At 36.9% G+C, this 18,549-nt stretch overlaps 1 protein-coding gene across 2 annotated transcripts; it reads left to right on the top strand.

Moving 5' to 3' along the window:
* Positions 1-270: 270 nt before the first annotated feature.
* On the top strand, positions 271-15,554 carry LOC132154623 (G-protein-signaling modulator 2-like). 2 transcript variants are annotated; one of them, XM_059563257.1, is made up of 15 exons: positions 282-439; positions 2,886-3,150; positions 10,110-10,331; positions 11,031-11,166; positions 11,668-11,807; positions 11,897-12,020; positions 12,123-12,238; positions 12,591-12,746; positions 12,952-13,060; positions 13,243-13,372; positions 13,520-13,596; positions 13,726-13,899; positions 14,192-14,351; positions 14,469-14,698; positions 14,821-15,554. In XM_059563257.1, the coding sequence occupies exons 2-15, from the start codon at positions 3,089-3,091 to the stop codon at positions 14,968-14,970; spliced, it is 1,986 nt and encodes a 661-aa protein (XP_059419240.1). In that variant the 5' UTR covers positions 282-439; positions 2,886-3,088; the 3' UTR covers positions 14,971-15,554. The 2 variants fall into 2 exon arrangements, with proteins under 2 accessions (XP_059419241.1, XP_059419240.1); XM_059563258.1 differs by lacking the exon at positions 2,886-3,150 and having other exon boundaries at positions 271-439.
* Positions 15,555-18,549: the final 2,995 nt, after the last annotated feature.

Genomic DNA, 18,549 nt, shown 5'->3' on the forward strand with positions numbered 1-18,549 from the left:
CCATGTCCAAACCATGGTAGTACCATTGCAGCTTTACAATATCTAAGTATATCTTACCAGTGAGTTGTGGGCTCTCGGGTAATGTTACACCCAAGCCCTGCGAGAGGTTAACAGTGAAGGTTCACTGAAATGAAGACTAGTAGAACGATACAAATTCAAATTTCACTGGCGATTCATAGTGGGCGTGGTTATATTTGAATTCTGGGCTCTGATTGGCCAGTTTAGTCAGGACCACGGGGCCCCTATGTACGGATGTGTGTAAAGTTTTTTCTCTACACTGCTTCGGTGACTCGACTACGAATGTATAAATTAAGCGGAAGCGGTTTTAGTTAATCGGTTCTTACAGTATGACTGGATTTGATTGTTTTGTGTTATCGATTCTGTTGGTTGTAAGAGACTAAACCGAGTGTATGATCAGCGGGGAATCGGAGGAGTTTGAGTGAGTATGTCTTAAGTTTAGACGTAACGTAACGGCCGTTAAGACAGATCTGCACGCGCAAACACAACAAAACATGAACGTAAACCAAAATGCAAACTTCAAAGCACGCAGAGACCTTCTTAGGTACTATATTACTATTTCAGTACAATGGAACGTGCGCCAGTTTTTTTTTGTTTGTTTAATTTTTACTTAATTTAAAAATAAGTTATCTTCTGTGCCGTAAAATTAAAAGATGGTTAAACATTTAAATTATTTACCAGCAATATAATGTTATTTATGTTAGAGCTTTTTCTCTCTGGTTTATAAATGACTAACACTATGACGTTTTTTTTTTTTGCTGTTGTTTTCCCAAAATTGTAGGTTTTGCTAGGGCTTTTACACTTTCATTATTACTCTGACGATATTCTTATTCACCGCGCTTTCTGACTAACACCTATCCTCCTGGTAGAATGTAATGGAAAACTCTATGCTGAATTTGGCAGATGTGAAATAGTAACTGCTTACAACACACTGTGTGTTTGTGTATAAAGGGGTCTTTAAATTGCGAGCACCTCAGGAACAGCTGTCAAGTGACAGACATGCTTTGTGATGATTGAAGTCATCATCACTTCCTGTGTGGCATGGAAGCTGAAGCTTATGTCTGTCTTCTTGTTTACCTCTCTTTATGTCTCATCTTGTTAAACTAACCTGCCTCAAAGTTACTTTGAGAACCACGCTGCTGTTTGTCTGTTAGAATTGACACACAAACCAGTTTTGTAAACAACTCTGTTTTGAAGTCCTGTTCGTTCTTTAGAATGAAGAAAGAAATTACAATAGATTTGAAGGTCTTTGGCACAAGTGTTGTTACATGTTTTAGCAGGCAGTTTATCATCATTCTTTGAGACCGAGCATGGTTACTATTTGATGTTAAGAAAATTTGTCTTTTTCCCTGTTTACCAAAGGGTAATTTTTCTCCATGGTTTATGCTGTTTAAACTTTAGTCTGTGAGTGGTGTTGTTCTTTTAATTTTTTTAATTTACATGAGAAATGTATTTCTGTTGTAATCAATTTTTATTTTTCACTGACTTTTGCCCCATGTGGATTCTTAAAAAGTCTTTGTTAAATAGGTAAAAGCCATGATGAAACCCACAATGAGGTGACTCACAACAGACTTAAATAAAAAAGTATTCGAAAATTGGACTGTGTATTTAATGTCTTTTAATAAGGAAGAGAACGATACAATCAAACTATAAATGCATTTAAAGATGTTAGTTAGACACATAGAAACAATATATTTTATGTATATTGCAAAATAATTATATGTAAGTAGTTTGAAAACATATAGGGACACTGACTGTTAAATTGTTTATAATGCTTGTTTCTTTGATTGGTGGTGATTTTTTTCAGAATTATGAATAATGTAGTTTGTCACGATTCCCACCATTTAACACAATTGTTTAAAAAATAAGTTTCAACAAAGTCCTATACCATTGACTAACAACCTCACAGCTGACTATAGGTTTGTCTTTAATGATTTACCAATATGATTTATACGTTTACCAATACGATTTCTACTTACAGAACCAGACCTTTATTTATGTATTGTTTTATATATATATATATAAACATTGTCCTCTTAATTCACTAAACAAAATGTCATAATTTTATCTTTCGAGGGAAGCGACAGACTTCTCTTTAGTGACGTATGCCGAACTTTCCCAATATCTTTGTCTGCTCATACTTTGTCCTTCTACTATCCACTAGCAAATTCATTTTTGAGTGCAACAACCACATCACAAAATACAATCAACCACCGCTGGACAAATCTAAGTTTCTGCTTTTCATTTTTTTTCTTTCTCTATAATAGTTTGTTATACCCAGATGCATGTTTGCTTCTACTTTGGTTTTGTCACTACTTCAGTATGCACAAGAAACGTATGACTCACCTATTTACATTGTGCAATATTTCCATCTTTCTAAAATGATAATTATACATTAGACTAAATGTTTCTGTGAGCTCTGTGGTTCTTCAACCTGATTATCTTATATCTGGATTAGTTTGGCATTGACAAATCAGCTTTCCAAATGTCTCAGAGGTGTAATGTTTGAAAGTGGCAAACAGTTTTGAATTGAACATTTTCTTCTTCTTGATTATCTTTACATTTGTGGGGCTTTGTAAGAGAAGGGTAAACAAACCCCTCTCTTGCCACAAATCTGAATGCGTTTTCTTTCATGTATTGGTACTGGCCTGCATGCATGGCAGATAATCAACTGTGTTTATTGGCCAGTTGCTCTTGCTTTCTCTCTTGTTGTTGGGCCCCCTTGATTTAGCTTTCACATACACAAAACTGACATACACACCCTTAATATCTGCCTCCATTGCATGTGTCCACTGGTAAGTGGGTGTTGCCATGGCATTACTCATAGAATGAGGCTTCACACTCCACGTCTTTTATTCTTTTCACAGAGAGCTCTGGGAGAGCATCCTGGTCGACAAATCATGTGGTGAATATTTGTCTGGATAAACTCATCTGTAGTGCACTGGACTCCACAGCGAAACCTCAGAGAGACTTCGGAACTGTTTACAAATTCTGGGATTCAGTTCACTACTCTTCCCTGTTGGATTACTTTCTGGATTTGACTCGGATCAGTACTTCATAATGCTCTTCAATGGCTGTCAGCAGTGCAGTGGTTAGCATGCAGAATGACAACCGGACCTTTGTCCACTACAGGTAGGCATGCAACACTTGAATTATGTTTTATTTTCAGTTGAAACCCCGCACTGTTAGAGCAAGTCCAGTATTACCTCATTAATAAAGACGGACCAAAATTGTTTATTCATATGCCACTTAATCATAGTTTTTATTTAGCACTGTATTAAATTAACAGACCATAAATGTGTCCTTTATGACAGTTGCTCATATTGCTGTTCTGCAGTCCATGAGCTGAGTTAGTTTTTTAGTCAGTCCTCTGCAAACATCTGTCACTCAGACATTGTTAGCAATGCATATATATAAATAAAGTCATGGCCAAAAGTTTTGAGAATTACATAAATATTGGAAATTGGAAAAGTTGCTGCTTAAGTTTTTATAATTAATAGCAATTTGCATATACTCCAGAATGTTATGAAGAGTGATCAGATGAATTGCATAGTCCTTCTTTGCCATGAAAATTAACTTAATCCCAAAAAAACCTTTCCACTGCATTTCATTGCTGTCATTAAAGGACCTGCTGAGATCATTTCAGTAATCATCTTGTTAACTCAGGTGAGAATGTTGGCGAGCACGAGGCTGGAGATCATTATGTCAGGCTGATTGGGTTAGAATGGCAGACTTGACATGTTAAAAGGAGGGTGATGCTTGAAATCATTGTTCTTCCATTGTTAACCATGGTGACCTGCTAAGAAGTGCGTGCAGCCATCATTGCGTTGCATAAAAATGGCTTCACAGGCAAGGATATTGTGGCTACTAAGATTGCACCTAAATCAACAATTTATAGGATCATCAAGAACTTCAAGGAAAGAGGTTCAATTCTTGTAAAGAAGGCTTCAGGGCGTCCAAGAAAGTCCAGCAAGCGCCAGGATCGTCTCCTAAAGAGGATTCAGCTGCGGGATCGGAGTGCCACCAGTACAGAGCTTGCTCAGGAATGGCAGCAGGCAGGTGTGAGCGCATCTGCACGCACAGTGAGGCGAAGACTTTTGGAAGATGGCCTGGTGTCAAGAAGGGCAGCAAAGAAGCCACTTCTCTCCAAAAAAAACATCAGGGACAGATTGATCTTCTGCAGAAAGTATAGTGAATGGACTGCTGAGGACTGGGGCAAAGTCATATTCTCCGATGAAGCCCCTTTCCGATTGTTTGGGGCATCTGGTAAAAGGCTTGTCCGAGAAGAAAAGGTGAGCGCTACCATCAGTCCTGTGTCATGCCAACAGTAAAGCATCCTGACACCATTTATGTGTGGGGTTGCTTCTCATCCAAGGGAGTGGGCTCGCTCACAATTCTGCCCAAAAACACAGCCATGAATAAAGAATGGTACCAAAACACCCTCCAACAGCAACTTCTTCCAACAATCCAACAGTTTGGTGAAGAACAATGCATTTTCCAGCACGATGGAGCACCGTGCCATGAGGCAAAAGTGATAACTAAGTGGCTCGGGGACCAGAATGTTGAAATTTTGGGTCCATGGCCTGGAAACTCCCCAGATCTTAATCCCATTGAGAACTTGTGGTCAATCCTCAAGAGGCGGGTGGACAAACAAAAACCCACTAATTCTGACAAACTCCGAGAAGTGATTATGAAAGAATGGGTTGCTATCAGTCAGGATTTGGCCCAGAAGTTGATTGAGAGCATGCCCAGTCGAATTGCAGAGGTCCTGAAACAGAAGGGCCAACACTGCAAATACTGACTCTTTGCATAAATGTCATGTAATTGTCGATAAAAGCCTTTGAAACGTATGAAGGGCTTGTAATTATATTTCAGTACATCACAGAAACAACTGAAACAAAGATCTAAAAGCAGTTTAGCAGCAAACTTTTTGAAAACTAATATTTATGTAATTCTCAAAACTTTTGGCCACGACTGTATATATAGTAATACTTACATTTATAAATTTGGCAGATGCTTTTATCCACTTGCATTGGGAACCCATGACATTGGCATTGTCCGTGCATTGCTGTATAATGTTGAATGTACAAACTGGAGATTTTTAAGTTTACCATAGTTATACTAATTTTGTGTTTATTTATTTCCAGGGACCAGTTTTTAATGAGAAACTAACTACAATCAATGTTTCTGAGTTTCTTTTATTCAGATCCATTTCAGTTTTTATATTCTAGATGGAAGTGCTATAAAATCGTGTATTCTATTAATCAGTCACACAATGAAATGAGTTTTATATCATCAGAAGCAAACACAGCGGGTCTAATCTCTGTAGTGTCCCTCTCTGTGTGCGCGCTAATCACACACAACAGTGCGAAGCAGAAACACAATCAGATTAGCTGTTCAAGTGCTGAGCACCACAGTTTTTGCCAAAGCCATCTTCAACCTCTGCCCTCAAAGACGTCTGAGGTGACGTTGTATGATGGTCAACTGCTGTGTAGCATATTCTTTTAAAAATTGATGAGTTTGTAGTGGTGTAATTCATGGTGAAGAATTGGGTTGATTTGCAGCCGCATCGTGATGTATGCGTGTTCGGGACGGTTGGTTTTAGAGATTACAGCCCCATCAAAAGACTTTTTAAGGAGACATTGAAGAATTTTAGATGCCTTTCACATGTCCAGTTTTCTTTGATTGTGTGAGTTGTGAAGGCACCAGGTAGGGCCTCTACAAACTCTGATGGATACTTATTGTGTGTAGGGAATGGGATAAATCTATTATGGATAACTGTTAAAAATATTTATTATATTATTCAGTGTAGGTTGGTTGGTAATGAATTTTTGTTGAGTTTTTTTTCATATAGCTTTATATTGCCTGTATTAGTTCACTAATATGATAAATCACACAGCTGATGTGTGTCATATATTGTTGTGTTTTATACCCTAACATACAATGTAAAAAATAAAAAGTATTATTTTTCTGAAATTTGTTATCCCTTGGTTATAAATGATATCCTGTAAGCCCCCCAAAATTAATACTTTTTAACCATTTTGGTGTGGTTTACACACACAGATGATTTTTTTTTTATTCAAAGTTTCATTTGTCAAACTGCCCCTTTCTTTTTTAAATAAAAAAATACAACTTGCAAAAAAATACAAGAGATCTATGGGATTTAAATCTTGCCATGATTCAAAACTGAAAATACAGGTCTGAAAGGTTGAAACTAAGTGTTCGAAAACTCAAAATCTTACAAAAAAAAGTTTTGCAAGATCGAAAAATAAGATTTGCAAGCTTGCAAAATGTAAAAAAAATAAAAATATATCTGCAAACATTGTTGTTTTTTAGATTTCCTTCTTCAGAACTGCAGCATTTTTTTACGATGTTGCGCAAATAAATTTTCAGAGTTTCAAGTTTGTCAGTGTTCTCCCACTGTATTAAATTGTTTTCCAGGTTTGAAACCTTGTAAATGGTGATCTGAAAACTGGTGTGCGAATGTGTGATTTTTTTTTTTTTTTTTTTAAACTCTGAAAACAGAGCTTTGCAGGCTTGCAAAGTGGTAAAAAAAAATTACATCTCTTCAAACGTAATTTTGTTTTTGAGTTTTCCCTCTTCAGAAGTGCAACACTCTTTTTTTTTATGGTGTTGTGCAATCATTTTTTCAGAGTTTCGAATTTATCACTGTTCTCCCAGTGTATAGTTTGTTTTCAAGATTTGAAACCTTGTAAATAGTGATCTGAAAACTGGTGTGCGAATAGGTGAAAAAAAGTTTTGAAACTCTGAAAACTGAGGTTCGAAAGGGCGAAACTTATTACATTACATTTGCACTCCTATTGCAGACTATTTTTTTCAGAGCTGAGTTTACAACACCCACTTTGCGGAGATACGCACACACAGTTGCGAGCTTGCGTCTCACGTGATTTGTGGCAGCGTTGTCACGCAGCTCTGCTCTGAAACTCTGAAACTAAGACTGAGCGAAAATGAAGCTTCGCAACCTCGCAAATAAAAAAAAGTCTGGAGGGAGGGCCTTCTGCTCTTGGCCAATGCTTTGCTGTCTGCTGACGTACAGTCCAATCACAAGTCGTATTTACTGGAAAGGTGGGATTGACCGACTGCTCCGCCAATGACAGCAGAGGTGCACAGGTTTCTGTCCACAAGGCGGTCCCGTCGCAGTCCAGTTCTAAAATAAAGGTTTACCCACTTGTCGCTGAAATTCACCATACAATTGCCAGTAGCCACTGAGTTTACCAATGATAGACCGGCGGTGCATCAGTATACACACTCACCTCACTTTCCTCAAGCAGCGAACGATTCACTTTCCTCACGACTCACTTTCCTCACGCAGTGGACCACTGACTCTCTCTTCATGTAGAGACCGAATATTACAATTAAAGCGACTTCAATAGTGCATCCAAAAGAATATTTAGATATTATATTGAAATATTCAGAAAGATGTACAGTGTATTTTTTACTTTTATTAAAATATTTCAGTAAAATTATAAATAATTGCCTATTACAAATTTATGAATGCATGGTTAACTTTTTTCTGCAATCACTATAGGCTATATGTATTGAGACGTTTTAAAATCTATATTTTGTAAAAATAAACCTGAATTATAATCTAAACATCTGTATTTTCATATATTATATATATATATATATATATATATATATATATATATATATATATATATATATATATATATAATAAATATATAATGTTTAAAACATATGATAAACTATTTGTTCTCCACCACATGCTAAAATTTATACTGTGTGTGAGTGAAAGAGAGTGCTTTCTGCATTGAGGATATTCTGTAGTCTCAGACCTTCGTTTGGGTAGATCTTTACTGGATTGTCTGTACCCAATCCTTATCTTCAAGAATCAGCTTAAAACACATCTCTTCCAAATGTATTTGACCTTCTAACTTTAACACTCACTATTCTTAAAAAAAGAATAATATTAAGCTTTCTATTATTTTGTATTCTATCGGTTTTCTTTTATTATACAATTAACAAAGGCAAAAAAGACCTCTAACTCTAGCTTGCTCTATTCTTTTTCTATTCTATCTGTTATCAGTATTTCTTTATTATATTATTTAAAAGCCTTTGTTACGTGTAAGCTCACTGAGACTTGTTATAGCACTTGTATATTTGTTGTTTTTTATTGCTTCCATTGTCCTCATACGCTGTTTGTGACGGATTGAGAGAGGATAGAGCTGACATTTTGAGTCACCGACTTTGCAAAAACCCAACAAAAACACGTCCTAGGAGTCCAAAAGCATTCACTCCGCAATGAAGCCTGTTAGAATTAATAAATACAGTTAGAATGTCCTTGTAATTTAAGTCATGAAAAAAAAATGGTGTACGTTTTTATATTCATTGAACATTGATTATTGAGTATCAGCACGTGCGCGAGCAAAAATGTGCTATAATTTTATAGCTACAACAGTGCATAGGAGCGCAACTGCCGAGCGCTTTGGAAAGAAGGAGAAAGCGACGCGTTTTTAGGCGCGACATGTGAACGGCCCTTAACACGGTGTTTTGTTCCTTGAATTCATAAGATTTTCAACGAATCAAGTGAGCCAGCGATTCAACAGTCCATTCAAATGGACTCTTTTGTTTCCTTTCTAATAGAATCAGGCGTTTTGAACGAAAAGTTTGATTTGAACGATTCAATAAATAGCCTACGTAAACCATGGTTTTGGTGTCACCTACTGGCGTTTTTATTGTCATCATTATTTATCAATGACAGGCCTAAACCAGACAAGGTGCAAGTGTGTATACCGATGCACCGCCGGTCTATCAGTGGTAAACTCAGTGGCTACTGGCAATTGTATGGTGAATTTCAGCGACAAGTGGGTAAACCTTTATTTTAGAACTGGACCGCGACGGGACCGCCTTGTGGACAGAAATCTGTGCATCCTCTGTTTGCGTATCCTGTGCGCTTTTGTCATTGGCGGAGCAGTAGGTCAATCCCACCTTTCCAGTAAATACGACTTGTGATTGGACTGTACGTCAGCAGACAGCAAAGCATTGGCCAAGAGCAGAAGGCCCACCCTCCAGGCTTTTTTTATTTGCGAGGTTGCGAAGCTTCATTTTCGCTCAGTCTGTTTCAGAGTTTCAGAGCAGAGCTGCGTGACAACGCTGCCACAAATCACGTGAGACGCAAGCTCGCAACTGTGTGTGCTTATCTCCGCAAAGTGGGTGTTGTAAACTCAGCTCTGAAAAAATAGTCTGCAATAGGAGTGCTAATGTTATGTAATAAGTTTCGCCCTTTCGAACCTCAGTTTTCAGAGTTTCAAAACTTTTTTTCACCTATTCGCACACCAGTTTTCAGATCACTATTTACAAGGTTTCAAATCTTGAAAACAAACTATACACTGGGAGAACAGTGACAAATTCGAAACTCTGAAAAAATGATTGCACAACACCATAAAAAAGAGTGTTGCACTTCTGAAGAGGGAAAACTCAAAAACAAAATTACGTTTGAAGAGATGTAATTTTTTTTACCACTTTGCAAGCCTGCAAAGCTCTGTTTTCAGAGTTTCAAAAAAAATTTCACACATTCGCACACCAGTTTTCAGATCACCATTTACAAGGTTTCAAACCTGGAAAACAATCTAATACAGTGGGAGAACACTGACAAATTTGAAACTCTGAAAATTTATTTGCGCAACATCGTAAAAAAATGTTGCAGTTCTGAAGAAGGAAATCTAAAAAACAACATAATGTTTGCAGAGATATATATATATTTTTTTTTTTTACATTTTGCAAGCTTGCAAATCTTATTTTTCAACCTTTCAGACCTGTATTTTCAGTTTTGAATCATGGCAGGATTTAAATCCCATAGAGATCTTGCATGATGTGACTTTCCCAGCATGAACAAATCAGTGGTCTGTTATGGTAGCACCTTACAGTCATCGAGTTTTCCCAGTGTTTGACTATGGGTTAGATCCATACAATTTGGTCCATAAAAGTTTATTTTGGGTTTCTGTAATGAGGACACCGTACCTCGATTTATTTCTACTAATGTTTGATGCTGAGACATTAAATCTACAGCTCAACCATTCCTAAAAATAGTTTTTTGCTGCCCCCTGCAGGATGGAGGCATCCTGTTTGGACCTGGCTCTGGAGGCCGAGCGGCTGTGTAAGGTGGGGGATTACAGCGCCGGCGTTTCTTTCTTCGAGGCAGCCTTGCAGGTTGGCACAGAAGACCTGCAGGTTCTGAGTGCCATCTACAGTCAACTGGGCAATGCCTACTTTCACTTGCATGACTACAGCAAAGCTCTGGAGTTCCACCACCATGACCTTACTCTAACTAAGTATATTTGCTCAACTTTTCATCAATTTCTTTTAAGAACTTAATACTTTTACTCCGCAAAGATGCATTCATTTGATCCTAGGTTTAAACAAAACTGTCACCTTGCCACGAAATGTTAAACCAGCACTAGTGTTTTCAACATTGATACTAACACTTAATGTTTCTTGAGCAGCAAATCAGCATATTGAGATGATATTAAGAGGATCATGTGACACTAAAGACTGAGTAGTGTCTACTGAAAATTCAGCTTTTTAAATGACTATAGAAGAGTAATAAATATATTAATAATTTTAAATATATTAATAGAAAATTCTATTGTAATATTTCACATTATTACTCTAAATATTCTGAATAAGTGTTCCTGTAGCTTAATTGGTAGAGCATTGCGTTATCAAGCGCAAGGTTGGGGGTTCCATTCCCCAGGAACACATGATAGGAAAAAATTGATGGCCTGAATGCACTGTAAGTCGCTTTGGATAAAAGCGTCTGCTAAATGCATACATTTAAATTTAAATATGCAGCCTTGGTGAGCATAAAAGACTTCTTTCAAATGCAACAGCAACAAAAAAATCTTGCTGACCACCAACTTGTGTGGTAGTGTAAATGCCAGGTGTTTTGGGTTGTGTTAATAATTCATGTTCTTTAGGATTGTATAATATTTGTATTGAATGTTAATGACAGCACAGATTTGTTCTCTCAGAACCACTGGGGATCAGCTTGGTGAGGCCAAAGCCAGCGGTAACTTGGGGAACACATTAAAGGTTTTGGGTCGCTTTGATGAAGCGGTGGTCTGCTGCCAGAGACATTTAGATATCGCTAAGGAACTGGGTGACAAGGTGAGTGATTCGTTTAATGTATACAATAGACATAATGGAACATATTACATTTGCATTTATTCATTTTGCATTATTCATTGATGCTTTTATACAGAGACACTTGCAAATGCTACAACACTAGCGATTCATTCTGATGAGGTGATTATATTAGTGCTCTGAAATTGACAAACAGATCAAACACTCAGCAGACTGTAAATTAATAGATGCCCACAAGGTCTGGTGAATGCTGTAGTTACAGTATATAAAACTTTTGTAAATGTAAAATAATCACTGCTGAATATCATACAGTTGTGTGAATTTTGATGAATAAATTAACAGGTGTTTATTTACCCTGAATTCAAAGTTGTAAATTGTCAGTGAGATAGATTAAGAACTGAGATGAAATAAAAATTGCAATTAAGTTTGTATAAGATGCACCCAAGTATGTCATTAACATCTAAGGTTCACATGTTTAGTATTACTTTTTTCTTTCAATTTATGTTATGTTATTCTTTCCTAAAGGTGGGGCAGGCCAGAGCACTTTATAATTTTGGAAATGTGTACCACGCCAAAGGGAAGAGCATCTGCTGGAGCGGAGCAGAACCTGGAGACTTTCCTGAGGAGGTCATGACAGTACTTAGAAAAGCTGCTGAGTACTACAAGTGAGTACCACCAACCCGCACGATTGGGCATTTTTAACATGACTTGTAAAGTGTTTTGTGAATCCTCCTTCTTTCCTCCAATTGTTCAGAGCGAATCTGTGTATCGTGAAGGAACTCCGAGACAGGGCAGCACAGGGCAGAACTTATGGAAACCTGGGGAACACGTACTACCTGCTAGGAAACTTCAGGGATGCAATGGCCTTTCATGAACAGGTGAGTGATCCGTGTCATCATTTGACTTTAGTAATTTCGAAAAACAGTGTAAGGCTGTGCAAAAACACTCACTGCACTGTGTGTGATCCATCTGTTTTCCAGCGTTTGCTCATTGCTAAAGAGTTTGGTGACCGGTCTGCAGAAAGGAGAGCCTACTGCAACCTGGGAAACGCTTGTATATTCCTTGGGGAGTTTGAGAGGGCTGCAGAACATTACTGGTGAGTGCAGTGTCAATAGTGTTAATTATTGATTAATAGATTTATTATGAGAGGGAAAAAGAAAGAGAGCATTACATGCCTATTGGGATAGGCTTAATGTTTGATATATGGATTTTGTTACAGGGTGTCAACTTTGTCTTAATTTTAGTTTAATCAAATTAAAGGTCAATTAAAGCCTTACATTTTTTAACAAACGTGGAAAATTATAATTTTATTAGGTCTTATATTTGAGAATGCGAAAACAGGAATTACAGTACATTCTAATGTGATGATTGAACTTAAAGTCTACGAAATAATTCAATGAATGTTATGTATCATTTGGGCTCTGACAGTGATTGTGTTGTGAGTGCAGGAAAGCTCTACAGTTGGCACGCCAGCTGAAGGATCTGGCTGTGGAGGCTCAGGCCTGCTACAGTCTGGGCAACACATACACACTGCTGCAGGACTATGAGAGAGCTATTGACTACCATCTCAAACATCTCATCATCGCCCAGGACCTCAATGACAGGTGATCTCACACATTAGGAGTCATGTTTTAGTAGTGGCCTGGCCAACTGATATATTCCCAATATTCCCTGCTGATTCCAATAATCTCAAAATCGCAGAATATGAGCCAATTAATTGTCTTGGCCATTATATTAATTTTTCTCCAGTAGTAGTTAATACTTAGATGTAGAAAAAATATATAAAATGTAATAATTTGTTTTCTGCAGGATCGGTGAGGCTAGGGCCTGCTGGAGTTTGGGAAACGCACATACAGTACTAGGGAATCATGACCAGGCCATGCAGTTTGCAGAGAAACACTTGGAAATAGCAAAAGAGGTACGTGCAGTTATACACCCATCAGTAGGTACATATCTGGACGTACCATTGATAATTGTTTCAAAGGAAATCTGTTATAAAACCAGTCTTGCTTTAAACTGCAGCAAGGTTATATACATTTTGAATAGAAGAAATTATTAATGTTCTTAGGACGTATTTTCATTAAATTCCCTGATTGACAGACTGGTGATCGTAGTGGGGAACTCACTGCTCGCATGAACGTCTCAGATCTTCAGATGGTCCTCGGTCTCAGTTACAGCACAAACAATTCAGTACTTTCTGAAAACAAAGAGTTCGACTACAACCTGCATGGTACAGCAGTCAAACAAACACTAGAACACAAGCACAGCCTTCAGCCATAGTATTTTAATTTCTTCTGTATGGTTAATAAGCGGTATAAAGCATGTGGCCATTGCATTTAAGCTTTTCAACTTATTGATTGGTTTGTTGTTTTTACAGGAGCCAGGCCCAGAATGAGCCGACGGCACAGTATGGAGAACCTAGAGCTGATGAAACTCACACCTGACAAGAACAATGTGAATCTAAATCTATTTATCTGATTCATAACTCTCTGTATAGTCATCAGTTCATAGGACATTGAAGCATGCTATGTTTTCAAATCTCAGCATCAGGAATCATTGAGTAATGTAATTTCTGTCCGGCAGGGTCAGAAGTGGACCAGTGACATCTTCTTCAAGCAGTCCAAACCCCCACTGGCCAAGTCATCCTCAAAGCTCTCCTTTGTTAATCGTTTCCGAGGAAAGAAGCACAAACTGCAGAGTAGCTCCAATAAAATCCTTCAGGATACCAGCAACACACGGGAAGCTCCTCAGAACAAAGTACTAAAACCACATGCAAACATGTTTACTAAAACCCATAGAATAAGACTGTTTACTTTATTACTCGACATTCCTGATCTGAAATAGATTAACGAGTCCATATTATTTAAAAGAAAGGGAAATTGCTTCACATCTGAAACATCTCTTTCAGACTACATTGGCTCTAATAACCAAAGTTAAACCATAGTTGACTTGCATTTGAATCTAACCAGTAAACTGAAAGTACTGGTTACAAAACTGTATGTTCTTTAGAGGGCGTTTATTTTAACATTTATTTAACCTTTGACCTCAGCATGGGAGTACAGACATGTTAGGAGACGAGGGCTTCTTTGACTTGCTGAGTCGTTTCCAGAGCAACAGGATGGACGACCAGCGGTGTGCCATCCAGGATGGGAGGAGCCACCCGTCTGTCAATTCTAGGTCCACCTCCCCACCCAGAACCATCAGGAAATGTTAGTCTTCTTTCACATTATTCATTAAATTTGTCTTTTAATATTCAAACAAGAAGTATTTAAAATTATATAAATATTATACAATATATATAGCTGAACGCGTCTCTGTCTATTCAGCATTCTCAGAATCGGCTGCATCTCCAGGTCAAGAGCCGTTTCTCAGACTATTGGCCAGTGCTCAGGGCAGGAGGCTGGACGAGCAGAGGGCAGGAACAGGGAACAGTCTGCCCGGCCTGCGCACTATATCCGAACACAGCAGCAGACAGATGATCCTCAGCCAGGTCATGGCAAGCACAGACGCTACCGAACCCGACGACCAGTTCTTTGACATGCTCGTCAAGTGTCAGGTGAGAACATGTGTTTGAATTACCCAGAGTAGAAAAAACGAGTAGGGAAAAAAAATGCAAAATAGCAACTGTAGGAAAAAGTTAATTTGTTTAAAGCCATTCTACTTTACTGGATCTCTCAGGGGTCTCGTCTGGATGATCAGAGGTGTGCACCTCCTCTCCCCTCTGCCCGTGGCCCCACTGTCCCGGATGAAGACTTCTTCAGCCTCATAATGCGCTCACAGGCTAAGAGGATTGATGAGCAGAGAGTCACACTGCCCTCCTGCCGCTGAACAGACATACACACTCTCTTCTGAACTCCATACTCAGAAATGAGCTTTCATACACACGAGTGTTGCAAACCTCATGCTGGTAATACAAATCAGGTCGGGTAACATGCCATCATTATGAACTGTGTCCTGTCTGCTACATTATTATGAATGGCATTTTGTGTACAGCTGTACTACATTTCTTTATAGATTTGCATTTGTAAGGATTTTAAAGATTGTTGTAGTTTAGGATGTATTGCTTTGATCATAAGTCAAATCACCTTTATTTATATAGCACTTTTAACAATACAGATTGTGTCAAAGCAATTGGTATGCTATGGAAAATAATTAACTAAATATAATAATTCACTACAATGACTCCTCTTTTGATAGATAACTGCAGGTTAATTTGTATTTAAATAACATTGTTACTGCCACTAGTTACCTTCCAGTTAACTACATGCAGTTGTGAAAATATCAAAAAAAAAAATTGTAATGTCACATTTAGTTTATAAAAGTAGTTAAACTATAAATGTATCTAAAAAGTGGATGATATAGTAAAATGTACATCACAAATGTATATAAATAAAACCTGTACAGAAATTTTACTTCACTTTATTCAGTGTTCTTATCAAGTATGTATCTTATCAAGAGTGTATTGCAACAGTTTTTTCCCCCATATCATTTTTACAGAAAAGCAGAGCATTTGAGTATTCTTTAATTCTAACACTGAATATGATTTACTAAAATAGTGTTGTCTGAAAGATGCAGTATAGTAGGGTGAGCTCTCGAGTGAACTGGTCTTCTGTAGTATACAGTTTCTCAAATAATGTAAAACACAACATAGAATCATCAAACAAAAATGGTTAAGAGTCAGATATTACAGGTAGGTGACTTAAAAGGTTTTTTATTTTATTTATTTTTTTACATTGTCACTACCCTTACGCGCTATGCTACAGATATTCCTCATGCTGGCTTCACTGGTTGAAGTGGAAAATATGATTTCCTTATATAATTCTTCATGAATTATTTGCTTCTGACACAGTTTGTCTGCTAGGGCGTTCACATCAGTAATGCTTTCAATAAGTTTAGACCAATTTCTATCGAAAAACAACAATCAAAGTTGATAGCTACTTGTGGTATCTCATGGATTTGTCCAGTTTGAAACAAATCAGATTCAGAAGTAACCTTGACTCCAAACAAAGCTTTGCAAACTTTTGCCGTCCAGACAGATTTCTGATCATCAATTCCAGTTATTTCACAATTCTGCACCACACTCCTCAGCTCCTGACCACCCAGTCCTTGGTCCTGTTTATATCTTATAATTTTGTGTATATAAACAAAAGCATACATTGAAATTAAACGGTATATTCTGTGTAAAAAATGTATTAATTATATAAATAATACATAATATATGGTTAATATATATATATATTTTTTTTGACTACACAGTGTCAACAGTCTGCCATATTTTTCTTACCCTATTGGCATATCATTTGTAAAATAAGAAAAATTAACTTCAATTATTTTATTTATATGTATGTATGTAGGACCACAAAACCAGTCTTAAGTGTCAGTTTTTTGAAATTGAGATTTATACATCTGAAAGTTGAAAAAATTAGATTTCCATTGATGTATGGTTTATTAGGATCAGACAGTATTTGGCCGAGATACAATTCGATTTTCTCCGTATTTTGATTTTATTGCACCCTCAGATTCCAGATTTTTAAATAGTTGTATCTCATTGTCTCCAGTGGCAACATGCACGATTTGTGGTGATTGCAAGTGACGTCACAGGTAGCGGAGAGTGCAAGTGGCGAGTGCAAGTGACATTGTAATTTAGTTTCTTTTTTCTTGTCTTCACCACCTGGCTACTGTTGTAAAATGTTGAGAGATTTAAACAAAAAGTTATCAAGTGCAAGTCCCATAGACTCCCCATGTTAAAATGCCCAACTTTACAGCAGAAAAAAAAAAATGTTTATAGCATTGTACAAAAAGTGGTTTTGGTCTATAGAAGTATTTTTGCCCTTCATGACAACTGTGAGGGGGATACATTTTTTATTTAACTTATCCGTTTAAATTAAATTAAGGCTGAAAATTCTGCATAATTAAGGGAGTTGCCACTTGAGTGACAGGCGGATTGCCGCTGCTTTCCAAGTCATCGTCGTCGAGCTAGGTGGGCGTGGTTTCAGCAGCCAGCTCCTGTCTCTTTGCCATTTTCGATTATCCTGGAGTGACGCGCTGCCAAGATAGATATCATAACATAACTTAATCTATACAGGAGCAAAATGCACTTGCTTACACATATTTGAGAAACAAATTATTTTCATTATAGATTTAACACGTTAGGAATCTTTTGAATGAAAAGGAAAAACCAAGAAAAATTGAAATTGCATCATAATACCCCTTTAGGTTTTTTGTTACTACGTTGAATATTTCTTTTAATAACCATAAATTATAGTCTACTATTATTTAATAGATCTTATATAATGGTTAAGCGAAGGATGCCAAATAAATTAAAGTCCATTCTGTCCCCATCCAACACCAACAAAATGACTGTACTATGTCAAAGGGCTAATGGATATTTATGGGGGTAATTTATATGCATTTTCTTCATCAATTTCTTTATTAAGAAAAAAAAAGCACAGAAATGAAAGCTTTCAGTAAAATGAACAGGTACCCATTGCCCATTGACAGCAGTTTGTGTCATTACCATCACCCTCTGGATGAGCTCAGACCTGTGTGTGTCCACATACTGAATCCCCAGAGAAGAAAATAAGTTATTATTTTCCATCTCCAAATGATTCCCATTTCCATCTCCAAATGATTGATTTTTCTAAACATTCACTAGATAGATTTGTGATTAAAAAATAGTTTGGCAGAGATAAATAAATAAATAAATGTGATCATTTACACCTACTCATGTCATTTCAAGGCTGTTTTATTATCTTGCGGAACAAAAAAGATGTACACGAACAAAAAAAGCAGCAAAAATCAGAATGCCCCTTTTTGGCTTTGTCTAAATGGCTCATGACAGCCACAAAAAGAAGTATTAGGCCTATAGGTTTAGCCATAAAAGTAATATTAACTACTTTAATGGTAATTTTATGGCTTTTTGTAGTTTGACAGGATTGATAAATTGACAGAATCTTCATTTTGACTTTGAACCATCTCTTTAATAAATGTAGAATAAAACAATAAAAATAAATAAAAAGAATAAAAGCCAGAACAGGAGACAAATATACAAATCGTCTAAATTATGCACTTAGTCCAGGACCAAACAGTGGCTTGTAGTTACTTATAAATGTATATTTGCCTTATATGTGGAATATAAGCTTTATTTTTAGAAGTATAATAACGTGGTACAAGGTTTTAAGCAAAATATAGAACACGGCTAAATTTTTAATTTTAGTATATACAATTTTTCATATGAAAAACAAAATTGGCAAAGGCAAATAGACGATACAAACATTTTATGTTTTAATAAATTGGTTAAATTTCAGATTACCAAACATTTAATAGCTGTCTCTCTCTTTCTCGGAAACATTAGATGTGAGCTTGCTTAAAAATAAAATCAATGAACATGCATGAAGTAACAAGTAA

This window comes from Carassius carassius, chromosome 12 (genome assembly GCF_963082965.1).
Source record: "Carassius carassius chromosome 12, fCarCar2.1, whole genome shotgun sequence".
Taxonomy (NCBI): Eukaryota; Metazoa; Chordata; class Actinopteri; order Cypriniformes; family Cyprinidae; genus Carassius; species Carassius carassius.

What these genes read in the sequence shown, in the direction of transcription:
- LOC132154623 (XM_059563257.1), top strand. Translation starts at nt 3,089, where the DNA reads ATGGCTGTCAGCAGTGCAGTGGTTAGCATGCAGAATGACAACCGGACC. An exon ending in CTAAGGAACTGGGTGACAAG is followed by an intron (nt 11,167 to 11,667) that starts GTGAGTGATTCG and finishes TCTTTCCTAAAG; the next exon opens with GTGGGGCAGGCCAGAGCACT. An exon ending in ACATGCTCGTCAAGTGTCAG is followed by an intron (nt 14,699 to 14,820) that starts GTGAGAACATGT and finishes TGGATCTCTCAG; the next exon opens with GGGTCTCGTCTGGATGATCA.